The sequence below is a fragment of the Amphiura filiformis genome, chromosome 1, assembly GCF_039555335.1.
Source record: "Amphiura filiformis chromosome 1, Afil_fr2py, whole genome shotgun sequence".
Classification (NCBI taxonomy): Eukaryota; Metazoa; Echinodermata; class Ophiuroidea; order Amphilepidida; family Amphiuridae; genus Amphiura; species Amphiura filiformis.
In genome coordinates this window covers 85,751,330-85,769,587 of record NC_092628.1, presented here as the reverse complement: position 1 = coordinate 85,769,587, position 18,258 = coordinate 85,751,330, and the positions used below count along the sequence as shown (strand labels likewise).

Below are 18,258 nucleotides of genomic sequence, written 5' to 3'. Positions count from 1 at the left end.
ACAATTCAATGTTTGTTTATAGGAAAACGAATGTGGTAAATCTGTTAAATAATGAACCATTCAAGCACAATTTTTGACCAAAATGTAGGTTTTAAAAGTCAAAACCACCAGTGATCCTTACAATATTTTTCAAATTTTATGTCATTAATTAAAAGAGCACACTTATATTGTGCATAAACGAGCTTCATTCCAATGGCCAATTCTCTTTCGCCATACGGTTGTAAATTCAATGAACCATGTCTTTGCTCCAAGGAGGCTTAGAAATTGATATGCTGTAGAGATACTGTAGCCATCTAAAAGAGTAAGTTCAGTTGAACAGAATTATAATTTAGTCCAACTATATCTACCAGGATGATTGAAAATATTCATAAATTCCTGTGAGATTGCGCATGGCCGTATAGAAAATTAAATTGTGATTTGCCTTTTTGATACAAACGCACTGTGTATACGCAAGTTCCACGTTGAGTGCCCCCTGATAAAAATGAAAGAGAAAATCAGGAGGCCAAAGAAAACGAAAAGGGGCAAGGAGCCCCTTTTTTACCAAAATTCAGCCCGATCATGGGCCAAAATAATGTGAGATACAAAATTTTTGAGCGCTGACCAAAAACAGCTGCATGGCTACGCCCCCCTGATCATGATCAAGTTCAATATTATGATGAGTCCTTATCGGAAACTTGACGTTCTGCTTCAGATTATGTAAAAGTCATTTTTTCCAAGCCACCATGCACCATGCAACCTTTATCAAAAAACATTTAGAAGTGGATTCCCAGCTATCATTTTGGCAAATTCTGCATAAGAAAAAGTATCAATAAAACACTATAGTCATTTTATATATATTATAAATTTCATATGGTAATTTTATATATATATTATAAATTTCATTGATAATTTTTAATTACTCAAATAGGTTTTTTAGCAGGTGTGTGAACCGATTGACAGTCTAATCTCCTTCGTACAACATCAAAAATATGATTAAGTAATTTTAAAGCCTGAGATATGTTTCCTTTTAATGGTATACTATAAACACACACACACTCCCCCACACCCCCACCCACGCGAAAAAAAAGGGGAAAAATGAAAATCTGATTACTGCTTGTAAATGATATATACTTTTAAGGAATCCTTAATATTAATATTACTATACCATTATAACTAATCTTCCCATCTCCGTCACTATCTGCTTCTGCGATCATTTCTTCTGACACAATTGCTATTTCATCAGAGAACCCTTTTCCAAGTACTTTTTTTAGTGACTGTTTTATCTCCTTTTTACTGAAAAAGGAAAAACAAAACCAATCACACTTTAAGAAGGTAAATGATTTCTCACGACTTACTTTGTGCAGGTTGGTGGCTTGTGACCAGCATCCACTGGCCTAAAATGCTGACTGATTATGGGTTTGAAACACATTAATTAACATAAGGGACCGTTCACAAACACATGTTAGGGGGGCCTGATGCGAAAGAATTTTCGGCCCCCCCTTTCAGATCTCAATTTCAGCCCCCCCCCCGTTTTTGACATGAAAATTATGGGTCAACCCCATGGAAAATCATATTAATTCAATTTTCCCGGGTCAAAAAATTTAAGGGCCCCCTAACAAGTGTTTGTGAACGGTCCCTAATCAGACATGCATTAAATGTATGTAAGTTGGCTTCCTATTTGACGATTGGCCCCTCAATATAAATAATTGAAAATAAAACGTGCTAGCTGAATCTCACACCGACCTATAATACTCCACCTAATGACGTACACCCCTGACCCACACACCCCGGTCACATAACCACCTCACATCCACTTTCACACATAAACAAACACAAATTTAATAACACAATCATAAACAAATCAAAATGTTAATTTATCAAATACTATTGAAAAATATTTCAATTAGTCAATATTTATAAGAGAGCATCCTTTACCTGACTTTGCCATCGCCATTCTTGTCATAAAATTTAAAAGCGGCAAGCAATTGTGGGTTTATGAGCAAACTGTTATCTTCCGGTTGTTCTTTCAATTGCATTTTCATCAGTTCAAGGAATTCATAGAAATCGAGTGTACCACTACCTGCAAATCATGCAATGTTTTTAATGAGTCAAAACTATAATATGTGATTTGTATTAAGAAAAATCGACACAATCGACGTACTTAACAGGAAGTGGTCAAAGATAATGAGTCCAGATAAGTCAACCAAAAGTGGTCAAAGGTCAACCAGAAGTGATCGTCTGAAAGGATGTGCCCCACTCCCTGAGAAGTTTTTCAAAATAAAGCCCCTCTCCCAACAAGACCAATTCAATCAAAATATTGTACACATTTTAACATAATCATTGGTTTAAATACAGCACATACCTCAAAATGTGAGGCTAATACTTGCTCTAAATCAAACAACATGTGATGGCGATTTTATGATTTTATGATTAAGTTTGCCTAAAGGGGTGTGTGGGTGTGGGTGTGTGTGTGTGTGGGGGGGGGTGTGTGGGAGGAGGTGGCCCTCAATTTCTGTTATGCCCTTGCAATCTCCCACCTCGAGTTATGCCCATGTGTGATTGTACAAGCAATCAAAGAAGATATCTCACCGTCTTTATCTACCGACGCAATCATATCTTTCAGTTGTTTCTTATCAGGATTCTGACCCACTTGCTTCAACACTGCTCCTAACTCTTTAGCTGTTACCTTACCATCGCCATTCTTGTCGATGAGTAAAAATTTCTGTTCGATTTCTGTCCAAAAAAATGTTTCGAATTAATCTAATTAATTAATTAATCAATTAATTAATTAATTAATTAATTAATTAATTAATTAATTTATTTATTTATTTATTAGTATTATGGTTATGGTGATGTTGCTGAGGAAAACATACTTTCGCGCTATACACGGTACGGAGCCGCTCTGTCACGAATAACTTAGTTCTTAATTCCAAATATTACTTTTTCCCAAATGTTTGGTGAAAGAAAATTTAGATAAGTTTCCAAAGTTTAAAACATAATAAGGTTCGTTACAAATTTAATAACAAAGCATTCACAAATTAAAGATACGTGGTCTGATTTTTCATGTTCTCTTTTCTATAATAACACCGTATAGATTGAGGCCTACTATTAAAACCTACCATTTGCAAAGTTTCAGTTGCATTGCTGCAGTGGTTTTGATATGAGAAACAGAACGTGTATAACAATGCCCCATAGGACAGTACATACACTTCCGGTGTGGTAACCACAAATCACTACGTTTTTGTTCACAACATTTAAGGGATCTGGAATGAACGTTTATGGCGTTTCGACAGTATTTTTTGTGGGACATGAGAGCACCTCAGACGTATCGAATTGCATTCTGAATACGAAGCATGTCTTTCTGATATCAAATAATTTTCATTTTTGAAATTCACGATATAACACAAATTTTATGACAAATTATTAAAATTTGATATTTTTCAAATATTTGATATATAACAGTCCTCGAAGTAAATTTTTATAAATCTAATGATATATTCTTAAAGTGTATGTAGCTGGGAGGAAAAGCCGACGATCAATTGAAAATTTTGACCTTTTATATTGAAGATATGGATTTTTTCCCAAAAGACCTATTTTTTTTTTTGGTGTTTTGGGAAAAAATCCATATCTTCAATACGAAAGGTCAAAATTTTCAATTGATCGTCGGCTTTTCATCCCACCTACATACACTTTAAGTATAAATCATCAGATTTATAAAGTTTACTGTTAAATACTGTTAAATATCAAAAATATCAATTTTAATGATTTGCCATAAAATGTGTATTACATTGCGAATTTCAAAAATCAAAATTATTTGATATCAGAAGGACATTCTTCGTATTCAGAATGCAATTCGATATGTCTAATGTGTTCTAATGCCCCACAATAAATACTGTCCAAACGTTCATACCCCAGCCCTTAAGCGAAACATATTTCGGGCGTTGTATATCAGTGGGGTAATGAGAAAAATATGAGCTTTGTTCTGATACCAAAATCTTGGTTTTGATGAGTAAAAATTGGGGATGAGGCTGTCGATCGGGTCATGGACCTTTAAAATGTTGGAAGTAAACCGGAATCAAACAGCAGTGGCGTGTTCTGTTACCAAAACACGGACTTGATGCGACAATGTACAATAGCGTAATGGTGGGTGACCAATAAACCATTAGGCCTTTTATAGCTTTTTATACCTTATATCATGGACCGGTACATTAAACTGAAGACATATCAGCTTTTGGAGGGGAAACGCCATCAAAGCTATGGGGCAGAATTTCAAATTCTGGAACATACCGTTCTTAAAATTATTTATGAAACGTTCCTTTTGGTTGATTTTCACAACGTGTAACTTATCTCTCGCAACACGCTATGACCACGCGAGATGACCATAATGGATTTCCATACAAGTATATTCCGGGTCTGATAAGTTATCAGTTCATGAATATCGGTCCGAGTTATCGTTGGTTGACGAGAGAGCACGACTTAGCTTCCTGCATTATTATGTTTCAGAATCCTGCTTCCTATACCTCTCTACACAGTTGAAAACACCAACATTATATTTTTTGAGTCAACTAATCTGATATTTTGTCCGCACTGTATATATGTAGGCGTGCGGAGACTCTTTTTATGCCCATTCATCTGTAAAAAATGTCCTTGAGCACATGAAATAGGGAAATAACAAAAAGCAAGCCTCCGAATCTCAGTTTGAAAGCTATGGAGTATAAACTGTTTTATTTGCATAATAAGGAACCACTTCAATAAGAGCCAACGCCTTTTATATCAGTTTAGTCGATAGCTGGCAGTATAGTTGATATTAGACGCATTGTGCGTCCAATTTTATCACACATTTACACTCTAATTCCCGTTATTTTTGAAATTACCAGTATATAGAGTGTCCATATTATGTCCGGCACTATATACTAGCTCTCTAATATGCCTCCCTCCCATACGTCTGGAGGCATATCACAGTGCAGTTATGTCCACGGCAAATTCACATATTTCATACTGCAGTTACGGTTACTGTCCGTTTTCCTATACACAATACACAGTGCTCTCACCATTGACGCGTGACCTCTACAAATAGTGTATGTTAGAAGTATAGGCCATTGCCTAGTTAACGTCACTGTGTGAAAAATAACCGGCCAATATTTAAAGTATTCTCTGAAATTCTAGAAAATATAGTTTTGTAACATGTCTTTTAAGAAGTTTTTAGCTAATTTAGGTGTTTGGAAATATTCGCACTTTGGTGTTTTAGGAAGGATATGTAAACGACAGATAACACCAAAAAATATGAAGAAATTATTTCCAAACCGTGTTAAGTCTACAACCATTATGTTTCTCATTTTCAAGAATGCTGGTTAACAATATGCACACTATTGTCTTATTTCGTAAACAAAGGCTCACAGAGTATTGTTACCTTGCGTTTGCTTTATAATCGGTTACCCAACTGAAACTATAATACCAGCTCATTGCAATACCGCACAGGTAAAACAGAAACATGTGTAGTGTGGATTTAACCAGAGAAGATCTGATTTAATATAGTTGAGCTGTTTTCAATTAGTGTTATCTTGGTTTAATAGCTTTTAATGGGTCCTGCAAAGGTCGTGGTGAATTCTACTGTAGACATGACTGCATTATGTCCAGCCAAAAAACCCGCTTAGTGAAGATTAAACCGAGATATGTAGTACTAAACCATTATAGTAATCGATTGTCCAATGCAAATTTATTACCACGTGATAATATTAATCCAATGAGCGATCGAATTATCCGCTACGGTCTACTAATCCAATCGATAATGACGCTATTGACATATACGGGCGGAGCTCCACTGACCGAGTTTTGGGGTATTTTTCACTGGTTTGCTGTCATTTACTCATCAAGGCGGTCCCCCGTTATTATAAGGACTATGCTAATGATTTATAGATTGACATGTAGAGAATAAACCATACTTGATTGACAGAAAGTACTAATTTTGTTTGTACCTATTACGGTTTCGTGACACCAATCTTCCAAATACGACCAAGCTAGGGCGGCCCGGTGAAGCAAAATGTGCATTGGAATAACACGGGAGTTTGGATAGATGGTAGGATTTCTTTCTCCCCCGTTATTAAAGCTTGTACCGGGTTGAAAATTCAGATATTTTGAAAAGAATAAGTAATTGAAACATAGAGCAAGTACTAAAATCTACCGCTACCAGTAGGGGTCAATTGCCTGTTGTTAGTGCCCCTGTGTTGTGTGCATACATGTAGGCAACAATAACTGCATGATGTTAGAGGACCAACTATTGACACTCTATACAGGGTGTCCCAGAAAAAATTACCGAGTGAATAAAATTGATCGTAAGTCGAGAAATGGACATCAGAATAAAAAAATTTAAAAATGTAGAGCATAGCCTATTTCATTGTGCGTAATACGAACATTTTATTAGATTCGGTTGACTGGTTGCGAAGAAAGAAACGATTACATAATGCTCACATTAATGCAGTTCATTCCAAGTTTGATTAACAGGCGCTTTTTTATACTCGCTCACCGCTTCCTAAAGTTGTGTATCTCATTTAGTCCGCATTATCTATTTTGTATCCGACGGTGTTATGTTATTCGTGCTTTCACTGAAGATGAATAACAGTTTGTCCGAGAAAACTTTGCTCTGGCAACTGGAAGTTTTCCAACTTTAATTCTTTAGGTTGTGCCAATATGTTATATTTGCACAACCTAAGAACATGTTCCAAAGAACATTTGAGCCAAGAATGACAATGAATCGACGATCAAGTGCTTACACTTTACGTGTAATTTTTGATACCATTTTAATGTTGAAGTTAAAAAAAAATTAAACATTATATTACAATTCCTTGGAAATATTCCAAAGACATTAATGTGTGTTGCAATTTTTTAAGCTAGCTGGAATTCTTTATGCAATAATTCTTTATGCAACATTTATATTATCAACATAAACGAAAAAAAGAAGATGTGATGATAACAATATACTAAGTATACAAACAGTTTTAACATGCTTAAAGGGGGTAACCCTATTGGTTTAGGATATCGAATGTCTACAAACATGCATCCTGTATCCATGTAAAATAAACGAGAACATTTTAGCGTAGATGTGAATAATGTGAATTGCATTATGGTCCCACATCATGCCCGAGTATTAATCCCGACCCGGTATGTCGTACAGTGCCCCGATTTCATAGAAGTGAAATTCCAGTCTACCCATAATTCATAGAGGGGAAATTTCGCCACAAATATACTGTTTTTCACAATTTTTTCGGAAATGCATCGGATATTTGAACGTCAAATTTCAGGATGGTAATGAGAAACATATGATCGATTATATGATATACCAGATTCAACCCATCGTTGGACAAATCCATGCTGCCGGTCAATCGTCTTTAGCGTGATGCATGATCGCCCGATAATCTGAATTTGTTTGAAAAACGTCCAACGATGGGTTGAATATGCTATAACAAAAACTCATCAACAATGAGAAAACTGTTGATCAGGTAACGGACCTTTAACTGTACTCCACCCAATAGTAGGAGCTGAATGTCATAACACTAAAACTAATATGAATCATGATACGATGTCAAACTTTCAATTCCGGGTTCACACACAATCACAAGGTTACTTGATAATGTTCTTTATTAAGCTTTCAAGTCCGGGTAGCATGCACAAACAATCAACGTTTTTTAAACTTGATTAGTCCTACCAAACAGCTGACAGTTTTAGAATTGTACATATCATGCTTAATTTCACACTGAAACATATACATAAAATGAAGCGTTTATGTCCAAAAGGCAATAAATCCACTTTGTACACTCTGAGAATTTTTTTCTTTTTTAAAATAAGGATGTTGCACTTCTTTGATTAAGTTGATATCTGCCCTATGAAAGATACTGAATTTTATAATAATGTTGAAGTTAAATAACCGGCTTGGGTTCATTCTGTTATTTTCACTGTATTTTCTGTGTATTACTTTATTTTCGGAAACAAGTGGATATGTTGCCTTTTGGAAAAAACACCTTTGACCAATTGTCAGAAAACGATTACCAGAAAATCTTTATTTCAAATAATAGCACCCATGTTTCAAATGGCCATTTTATTTTGGAAAACACCTCTCGAAAACTAGTGCTTAATTAACATTTTGTGCAAATTTGTTTAAACAATTCGATGCCGTTCTTTTTATGGACCTTTTTTTATTTTACATGTAAAGTACATGGAGAATAATAGTAGAGAAGGCTGGAAAGGGCGCTATAGCCTTATTTTAGGCCGTTTTAGGCACTTTAAAAAATGCTCATAAAAAGTACCGCATCAAATTGTGTAACAAAATTCGCATCGAATGCTACTTGACCAAGTACAAATATAATTAAATAGGCCTACTTCTGGAGAGGGTCAACGAACTTTTGCCGCTTTAACATCAGTTGGCCTGACCAAGGAGGTAATAGATTACGTAACGCATATTGTTCCTTTGTGCCTATTTGAGTTTCCGAAACGCTATTCATCGAGAGGTACATTTAGTTCGAGACAAAGGGCTTCCGCCATTAAATCGGTAACTGTCCTGACAGCGTATTAACGCTATAATAGGCATGCTACTGTCCTCGCTTAGGGTAGTTTTTTTTTTAAATTACCCAATTAACGGCCATTAGTGGTGAAATATTTATCGAGTTATTCGGCACAAAAGAGTGGTTTCTGAGCGATTTTACACATTAGATTAAAGAAAATTCGGAGCCGATTTCAAAAGCGCCTTGAATAGCCGATCATCATCACTAAATGACACTCATACATACACGCGCAATGTCTATCCTTGTTTAAGACAAATTTCAAGCCAATTCCTCGTTTAGGGTGTTTTTTTAAATATATATCACCTTGTAGGGGACATTTCAAACTAATTCCTCGCTTAGGATGTTTTAACTTGAGTAAAATCCTCGTTGAGGGTTAGTTTGTCAAAATTTCGACATCCTCGCTGAAGGTCATTTTTGAAGGCAATTCACACGGATGCTTACAACTTTTACACATGAGTGCCCCCCGGGCTTGTTAACCTTGATTTTTATTCAAAATCAAACGTATGCTGTATTAAAGTAAACATAAGACCCGGACATCACTACATGTCAAAGAGCACAATCCAGCTTCGGAACCCAGACTAGCAATACGTACGCACGTTTTGAACGCCGTATAAACACACGGTCCACGCAGCACGTATGGAACATCGCATTTGGAAAGTAATAAAACATTTTAGCAGTCTTCCGTTGTGAATATTTGGTGACTATACTGGATCATGATCAAGTTCAATATTATGTCCTTGTTGGAAACTTGACGTTCTGCTTCAAATTATGTATAAGTCATTTTCCCTGAACCACCATGCACCATGCAACCTTTAATCCCAGCAAACACAAAAACGATATATTTTGGGTTTTGGTTAGGTAAAAACGTTTTAATAACATTATTATATAACCCGTTTTCTGTAAAACATTTGTGTTTGCTGTGCAGTAAATTACCAACAAATGTTATTTAAAACGTTTTGTGTTTGCTGGGATAGTAATAGATTATATTTTAAGATTTATATCTGGATTCTCAGCCTGTAGCATTTGGACGAATTCTGTAAAAGAAAAAGTATCAATAAAACACTATAGTCATTTTATATATATAATTATAAATTTCATTTTGGAATGATAATTTTTAATTAGTGAAATTATAACAGGTTTTTAGCAGGTGTGTGACCCGATTGACAGTCTAATCTCCCTCATACAATACCCAAAATATGATTAACTAATTTTAAAGCCCGAGATATGTTTCCTTTTTCCTATGAACATACACACACGCGCGAAAAAAAGGAAATGAAAATCTGGTTACTGCATGTAAATAACATATACTTTTAAGGAATATGATTAATATCTTCAAGATTACTATACCATTATAATCAATCTTGCCATCCCCGTCAGTGTCTGCCTTTGCGATCAAATCCTCTGCCATGAGTGCTATGGGACCAGACCAACCTTTTCCAAGCGTATCTTTTAGTACCTGCTTTATTTCCTTTTTACTGAAAAAGCAAAAACAAAACAAGAACACTTTATATCGAGAAGGTACAAATTTAACAAAGTTCTCACGACTTACTTTATGTAGGTTGGAGGTTTGTGACTAGCATCCACTGGTCTTCAATGCTGGATGATGTTGGGTTTGAAACACTCATACTGCAGTTACTTTCCGTTTTCCTATACACAATACACAGTGCTCTTTCCCATTGACGCGTGACCTCTACAAATAGCCCTACGTTAAAAGTATGGGGATATGCCTAGTTAACGTCGCTGTGTGAAAAATAACCGGCCAATATTAAAAGTACTCTTCTAAAGTTCTAGAAAATATAGTTTTGTAACATGTCCTAAATTTTTAGCTAATTTAGATGTTTGGAAATATGCGTACTTTGGTGTTTTAGTTAATGTTATAGGTAATAGTACATTGCCTAGTTAACGTCGCTGTGTGAAAAATAACCGGCCAATATTAAAAGTACTCTTCTAAAATTCTAGACAATATAGTTTTGTAACATGTCCTAAATTTTTAGCTAATTTAGGTGTTTGGAGAGGGTCGCACTTTTGTGTTTTTGGAAGGATATGTAAACGACAGATAACACCAAAAATATGAAGAAATTATTTCCAAACCGTGTTAAGTCAACAATCATTATGTTGCTCATTTTCAAGAATGCTGGTTTACAAAAAGCAGGCCATTGTCTCATTTCGTGAACAAAGGTACACATACCATTGTTTCCTTTCGTTTCCTTTATAATCGGTTACCCAACTGAAGCTATAATACCAGCTTTATTGCGATATCGCACATGAAAACAGACACATGTGCACAACCAGAGAAGATCCGATTTAATCAGTTGAGCTGTTTCAATGAGTGTTATCTTGGTTTAATAGCTTTTAATGGGGTTTAAGTCCTGCAAAGGTCGAGATGAATTCTACTGTAGACATGACTGCATCATGTTTAATTCGTCGGCTGCATTCCATAGTGGCATATAGTGATTTTTTATCATTTTTTTTTTGGCACATATGGTTTTAATGATCAAGTCCCATCAGTCAAAATTAGCTAATTAGTAATTAAATGTAAACAATTAAAAATAAAACGTATCTCAAGCTACTTATCTCACATCTACCTATAATACTACCACCCACCTAATGACATTGACATACACGCACCCAACGTACACCCCTGACCATGATGCTGACCCAACCACCCCGGCCACATACCCCACACAACCACATCATCCCCACTTTCACACATAAACAAACTCAAATTTTATAATACAATCATAAACAAATGAAATTGTTAAATACTCGAGAGGGTAATGATGCCTTTATAAGTAACATTCTAGAATATTAAGAAGAAAGAAAACTATTTCAATTGGTCAATTGATAAGAGAGTATCCTTTACCTGACTTTGCCATCGCCATTCTTGTCGAAAACTTTAAATGCGGCGAGAAAATCTGGGTTTATGAGCAAACTGTTATCTTGCGGTGGTTCTTTCAATTGCTTTGTCATCAGTTCAAGGAATTCATAGAAATCGAGTGTACCACTACCTGCAAATCATGCAATGTTTTTAATGAGTCAAAACTATAATATGTGATTTGCATTAAGAAAAAAAAAAAGTCTTGAACCAAAACTGGTAAGGGGGTGTCTGCAAAGGATGTGCCCCACCCCCTGAGAAGTTTCAAATGTTTTCAAAATAAAGGCTAATGGCTCGTATTTGCTATAAATCAAACAACATGTGATGGTGATCTTATGACTAAATTTGCCTAAATGGGTGTGTGTGTGGAAGTGGGTGGCCCTCAATTCCAGTTATGCCCCTGCAATCCTCCCACCTCGAGTTATGTGTGATTATACAAGCAATCAAAGAAGATATCTCACCGTCTTTATCTACCGACGCAATCATGTCTTTCAGTTGTTTCTTATCGGGATTCTGGCCCACTTGCTTCAGCACTGCTCCTAACTCTTTTGCTGTTATCTTACCATCGCCATTCTTGTCGATGAGTAAAAATTCCTGTTTGATTTTTGCTATCGGAAGGGAAAGTAGAAACAACATATCAATTTGTAAGCGCTCTTTAGCAAAGTCATACGGTAGTTAGTTCATTAAATTTACAACCGTATAACAAAACAAGCGAAAAAGGTAACTTTTTGCACAAGATTTGCAATTTAAAGATAACTGGACATTGCTCATTGAAACTATATAAGTGTGCTCTTTCATTTAATGACATGAAACTTGAAAAATATTGTAAGGAACATTAGAGATTTTGAAAGCTTTTAAAACCTACATTTTGGTCAAGTATTGGTCTTGGATAGGTTGTTTTCAACATATTTACCACATTCGCCTTGCTATAACATTGAATTGCGTTATCTTACAATGGCATTTTAAAATCCATCTTTTTAAATTGTTGTAATTTTATTTATTTTTCTTTGTACTGTTTTATGTATGCATGTGGGGGGTGTGTATGTGTGTATAAACATTGAATTGCGTTATCTGTTGATGACGTAATGAAAAAGTGTTTTTAGGGGGCAGTATTAGCTTTCGTTCGACATAAAACATTTTTTGATTGGATATAGGGAACACTTGAGGTTTTGACAAAAACAAATCTCAGATTGTATAGTATAAAGACAGGCTGCGTAGATGCTAGACTCGCTGTGCTTGGAAATATCTGTGTATTCGGATGTATCCGAGGTGGAAACTGTGCGTAGATGCATTTATAATAGAATCGTTTCTGTAGTCAAACCTTTTCATATGAAAAGGAGAGAAGATAAAGAAGTCACTTGGTACCAAGGGATTCGATCCTAAGGCCGGTATGCACAAAACAACTCAGACCATGTGTAACTTTACACCTGGTCAAAACAATAAAGCAAAGTGTAGCAACTTGTTTGTTTGTGTCAGAGTACAAAATAATGCACCTCCGGATTATTTTCCCGGCGCAAATAGTGAGATCATCCAGAGCCAAACTATTTTGCACTCCATAAGTGACAGCTAGTAACAAGCCAAGCAAGCATAGTGAAGTCGGCACTCTTTGTTGTACTTCATTGTTTAGACCAAGCGCGTATTATTAGTGGTGCTCGGTGAGACCATAGGGTCTATGGTGAGACCAAGTTTAAAGCTGGTCTAACTTGTTTTGTGCATACGCCACGCCGTTGGCGTGCCAAGCAGACGATCACAGACCTGTAGCCACGGGGTTTCGCTGTCCCGGCCAGCGATTCTGTGCGTGTATCTGACTTGGTTGCAGGGCTAATTTCGCCAGTACCGGTGCGATTTGGGGACTGCTCTATAATCCGAAGGTTCTAAAATCCGAAGGTTCTTTAGTCCGAAGGTTCGCTAGTCCGAACACGTGTTCATAGCATTCGTTAGTCCGAATTTTAAAGAGGTTCTCTAGTCCGAAAAAAATTGAAAAGAGGTTCTTTATTCCGACGGTTCTTTATTTCGAAAGTTCTATAGTCCGAATTTTAAAAACGGTTCTCTAGTCCGAATATGAAAATAGTCTCTATAGTCCGATTTTTAAAAAGGGTTCTATAGTCCGAATATAGAAATAGGCTCTATAATCCGAATTCAAAAAAGGGTTCTCTAGTCCGAAATTGTAAAACGGTTCTATAGTCCGAAACGGATACCGTGTTCTTTAGTCCGAATCAGTAAAAAGGTTCTATAGTCCGAATTTTTAAAACATTAACATATACTGCGCCCTCTAGCTAGATAATACTAAAGCAGAGTCTATGGCAAACGGGTTATGACGCTACTGCTATTAAAAGGGCGCACACCACCAAATCACGATGAAATGACGATGTAATGTAGATGGATTCCGGTAAAAACTAAAATATTTTGGCCTTTCTGTGGAAAAAAGAGAGGCATGTTATAGCTTAAATAAATATTTGAGACCTACACATGAACTTGGATCGCCCAACAAGTTGCATAACACAATTTTTTAATAAAGTAGGCCGTCGGATTGAAAAATGGCCAGAAACGGGTTTTCAGGGTCTACCCTGAACGGATCGAAAATGAAAAACGGATACAAATGAAGAAAATATCACCAGAATAAAGGTGAACGTTAATGTATGCTACGAAAAATATCCAGAGAAACCAACCATGTTGAACTTCAGCGGATTTGTATTTAACAAGTGATGATTTGACACTGAAACAAATGATAAAAATAAAATTCGGACTATAGAACCCGTTTACCAATTCGGACTAAAGAACACGGTATCCGTTTCGGACTATAGAACCGTTTTGCAATTTCGGACTATAGAACCTTTTTTTCAAATTCGGACTATAGAGCCTATTTTCATATTCGGACTAGAGAACCGCTTTTAAAATTCGGATTAAAGAACCTCTTTTAATATTCGGATTAGGGAACCTTTTTTTAATTTCGGACTATAGAACCTTCGAAATAAAGAACCGTCGGAATAAAGAACCTTCGTAATAAAGAACCGTCGGATTAAAGAACCTTCGGACTAAAGAACCGTCGGACTAAAGAACCTTCGGACTATAGAGCTTCCACCTGTGATTTGACGTCAACAGAAATTGGCAAAATTTATCCTGCAACCAGTTTTACATGCGAGACCATATCTTCAAAACATTTTTATCAAATGAGTTTTCTGCAAATTCGCACCGGTACTGGTTAATTGAACACGCGCACTGCTCACTCAATAAAGAGTTTTATTTTACCTTCGTCCGTTTGTGGCTCAATTTTACTGGTTTTTTTTTAATATAATTGTTTTTGTGTTAAATATGACACATGTTTCTTACAGGAAATTTTCTGAGAATACACACATCGCTTTTGGCAGAAATCTTCTGATTATTACTCAAATATAGAAAATTGATCCATATGGGACGTACATGGTCGGCGCCCGCACGAAAATAGCGAAATTGGTCCTGCAACCATTTATTTTTACATTGGAGATCATAATTTATAAAAATATCATAGTGAGATCAGCACGCGCATTGCAGACAAACGGACACAATAAAGGCTTGTCATTGGTTGAAACGCCATGCCGCTTGCCGCAGCGGCAAGCGGCAGGAAAGTATGCTGGAGGCTATATAGCGAAGAAAATATAAAAACACTGAATGAAGGTTGAAAACACATTCGTATCACCACATTCGCTTGAACCCTCTTTTTATGGAACACATTGCATAATAATATAGTCATGTTAATAATAATAACAGCGCTAGTGAGTTATCATGGTGACAGAGCGGCTCCGTGTGTAGCGCGAAAGTATGTTTTCCTCAGCAACATCACCATAACCATAATACTACCGTACCAAATTCAACAAAACCAGTGCGCATGCATGGATCCCAAGTGATACCATGACGCAGTCACCCTAAGTCAGATACACGTACAGAATCGCTGGCCGGGACAGCGAAACCCCGTGGCTACCCGCTTTTTATGGGACACACAGTACAATATTAGTAACATTAGGGACTACACCCATTGTGATGTGTCCTCAGTAATTGTATTTGATGATATATCTTTGTTTACAATTAAAATCTATTTCACGAGATATTTTAGGGATTCCCTTTCTTGCATCAACTTGATCAAAAACAAATTGAATTATCTAATTTTGGATCATATGGGAATTCCCCTGAGATTGTAAAGTGAAGATGACATCATGTGGATTCAGGAAGCGATGTCCTGCTTCCTGAAGATATTGTGTGAAAGGTGGAAATAGCACCAATTTGGGAGAAAGCAGCGCAAGGAGTTAATTTTGGAGAAAGCAGTGCAAGGAGTTAAGTTTGGAGAAAGCAGCGCAAGGATTTAAGCGTTTGGAGAACAGGCAAGGAAATAAGAGTTAATGCCATTTTTGTGTGAAGATTTTATTCGCAAGGATATTTATCAATGCAAGTGTACAATGGATTTAGCTGATTTTCACAGGACAAGTGAATAAGGATATACATCAGCCGTCCAGGACAAGAGAAGTTAGCAAAACTAGGTGACAAATACTCATCAAGTTTCTCCTCAAAGTCAAAGCCAGGTTTTGATGTTACAAAGTATGTAAAGCTTGTGCCTAAATTCAAAGAGAAAGAAGTTGACGAATACTTTCAACATTTTGAAAAGGTAGTTACAAATTTGAAATAGCCTTAAGATCATTGGACCCTACTTTTAAAAAGTAGTTTTGTGGGGAAGGCCAGGGAGACTTGCTCAGCTCTACTAATAGAGAAGTGTAATAATTATGAAGAAGTCAAACAGGCAGTCCTGAAGGCCTGTGAACTGGTGCCTGAAGCATACAGACTAAAGTTCAGAGATTCAAGAAAGCATGTAGATCAAACTCATGTAGAATTTGCAAGAGTAAAAGAACAAAAGTTTGTCATGTGGCTTGGTTCAGCCATAACCAACCTAGAGCAAATCAGGGTGGTACACAAGAAGGAAAATCTCAGTCTAATTCACAGCATAGTGCTGGTGGTAGAGGGACCCCATGGAGTTCAGGTACCAAACCAACAAGTGGGACTGGATTTAAATCTCAATTAATTTGCAATTTCTGTAAGAAAACAGGACATAAAGTGACCACTTGTCGAACCTTAAAATCCAAACAAGACGCACAGAAACAGCAGCAAACAGCTAGTAATGCTAGATGTGCAGTTAGAGTCAAAGAAACAAGCCAGTCAAATCAAGAAACAAGAATTCCCACAAAAGGGAGGTGAGACAGACAAGGTGTGTGAAGAATTTGAACCATTTGTGTTAGAGGGAGCGGTATCACTTGGTGATAATGGTAGTCCAAAGCCCATTCAGATTGTGCGAGATACATGTTGTGCACGGTCTATGATTCTGGAAGGAACTTTGCCCTTTAATGAAGGGTATTGGGATGGAAATACTTAATGTACCTCTCCACAAAATTAACTTGACATCTGACTTAGTTTCTGGTCCTGTAACCATAGGAGTTAGACATGAATTACCAGTCAAAGGAGTGTCCATGTTGCTAGGAAATGACTTGACAGTGGGAAGGTTTTTCCAGACCCAATAGTTACAGATAAGCCCTGTTTAGTCCCATGGCAGACATTTCTGGTGGCCCACTCTCAGAAAAGATGTTTCTGAATATTGCAAAACATGTCAGATATGCCAAGTAGTAGGGAAGCCAAATCAGAAAATACCTCCTGCTCCATTGAAGCCAATTCCAGCCTTTGATGAACCATTTAGTAGGGTTATTATTGATTGTGTTATAGGCCCCTTACCAAAGACTAAGTCGGGTAATCAATACCTTCTGACAAGTATGTGAGCGTCAACACGCTTTCCTGAAACCATACCCTTGAGAAATATTAAAACAGTGACAATGGTGAAAGCTTTAACCAAGTTCTTCACATTTGTGTGGCTCCCCAAGTCCATACAGTCAGACCAAGGATCAAACTTTACTTCTGGAGTATTTCAGCAGGTCATGTATCAATTAGGTATAGATCAGTATACCTCAAGTGGTTACCATCCAGAATCACAAGGTGCACTAGAAAGGTTCCACCAAACTTTGAAAAACATGATCAGGACATACTGTTTGGAACTGGGATGAGGGAGTACACTTGTTATTGTTTGCTGCTTGGGAAGCTGTTCAGGAAACTTGAGAAATCAGATATCAATTTATTGGATTATGTCTGCAATTTTAACACCATCCATACAGACACCTTTTAAATAATAAACACATGAGCCCAAGTTATACCTCTAGTCTCTAAAGTTGATGCGGGTCACTACTTTAGATGGATTTCCGTAGTTTTAAAATGTTATACTTTAAGCAGTCCTTACCTATTATTATTTGCGTCCAGTGAAGTTCGTCCGCCTAGAAAACAAAATCGTATACGTTTTTAGTATGACTTCTGGACTAAATATTACGCACTAAAAGCTAAAATATTAACAAGAATATTATGTATTTTTTAAACATGCGGACGCGTGTTTGCACGCACACCCCAACACGCCGCAACCCACACGCGCACATACACCGTCGCACCCCGCCAACAGCTATACGCCACAACCTCACAATTACGCCCACTCAACACCCCACACACAATTACCTGTGGACTCTTTTAAGGTTACACGAAGAAACGTATAAAAAACGTATAAAAGACGTATAAAGTTGTTCTCTAAAACCGCGTTTTCTCAGCAATCAAATATCGCAGTGAGTCAAATGTTGGTGCATGGATGTATCTTAACATTATTTTTGTGTGTTTATACAAATTTTTAGAATCCGTTTGAAAATCCTTCGTTTAAATCATTTTGACGCACCACAAGATCAAAAACACGTTCCATGCAGTTTTTTTTCAAATATTCGCTCCGTATAAAACTACGCCGAG

The 18,258-nt window shown here is 36.7% G+C and overlaps 1 protein-coding gene and 1 long non-coding RNA gene across 2 annotated transcripts; both read right to left on the bottom strand.

Moving 5' to 3' along the window:
• Window positions 1-162: 162 nt before the first annotated feature.
• LOC140163842 (neo-calmodulin-like) lies at window positions 163-11,416 on the bottom strand. The gene is made up of 6 exons (XM_072187160.1): window positions 11,403-11,416; window positions 9,882-10,009; window positions 2,569-2,712; window positions 1,915-2,059; window positions 1,145-1,272; window positions 163-293 (listed from the first exon to the last, which is right to left on the bottom strand). Exons 1-6 carry the CDS (start codon window positions 11,414-11,416, stop codon window positions 163-165), a joined length of 690 nt encoding a protein of 229 aa, XP_072043261.1.
• Window positions 11,417-11,478: 62 nt separating this feature from the next.
• Window positions 11,479-17,748, bottom strand: LOC140155534 (uncharacterized). Its single transcript, XR_011859395.1, has 3 exons — window positions 17,714-17,748; window positions 11,871-12,017; window positions 11,479-11,542 (listed from the first exon to the last, which is right to left on the bottom strand). It is a non-coding gene; the product is annotated as an uncharacterized lncRNA (long non-coding RNA).
• Window positions 17,749-18,258: the final 510 nt, after the last annotated feature.

Excerpts from the sequence above, each read along its gene's own strand:
- LOC140163842 (XM_072187160.1), bottom strand. Across the intron at positions 2,713-9,881 it reads TGGCAAGATTGATTATAATG|AAATCGAACAGAAATTTTTA; the intron begins GTATAGTAATCT and ends TTTTTTGGACAG. Across the intron at positions 294-1,144 it reads TGGGAAGATTAGTTATAATG|ATGGCTACAGTATCTCTACA; the intron begins GTATAGTAATAT and ends TTACTCTTTTAG.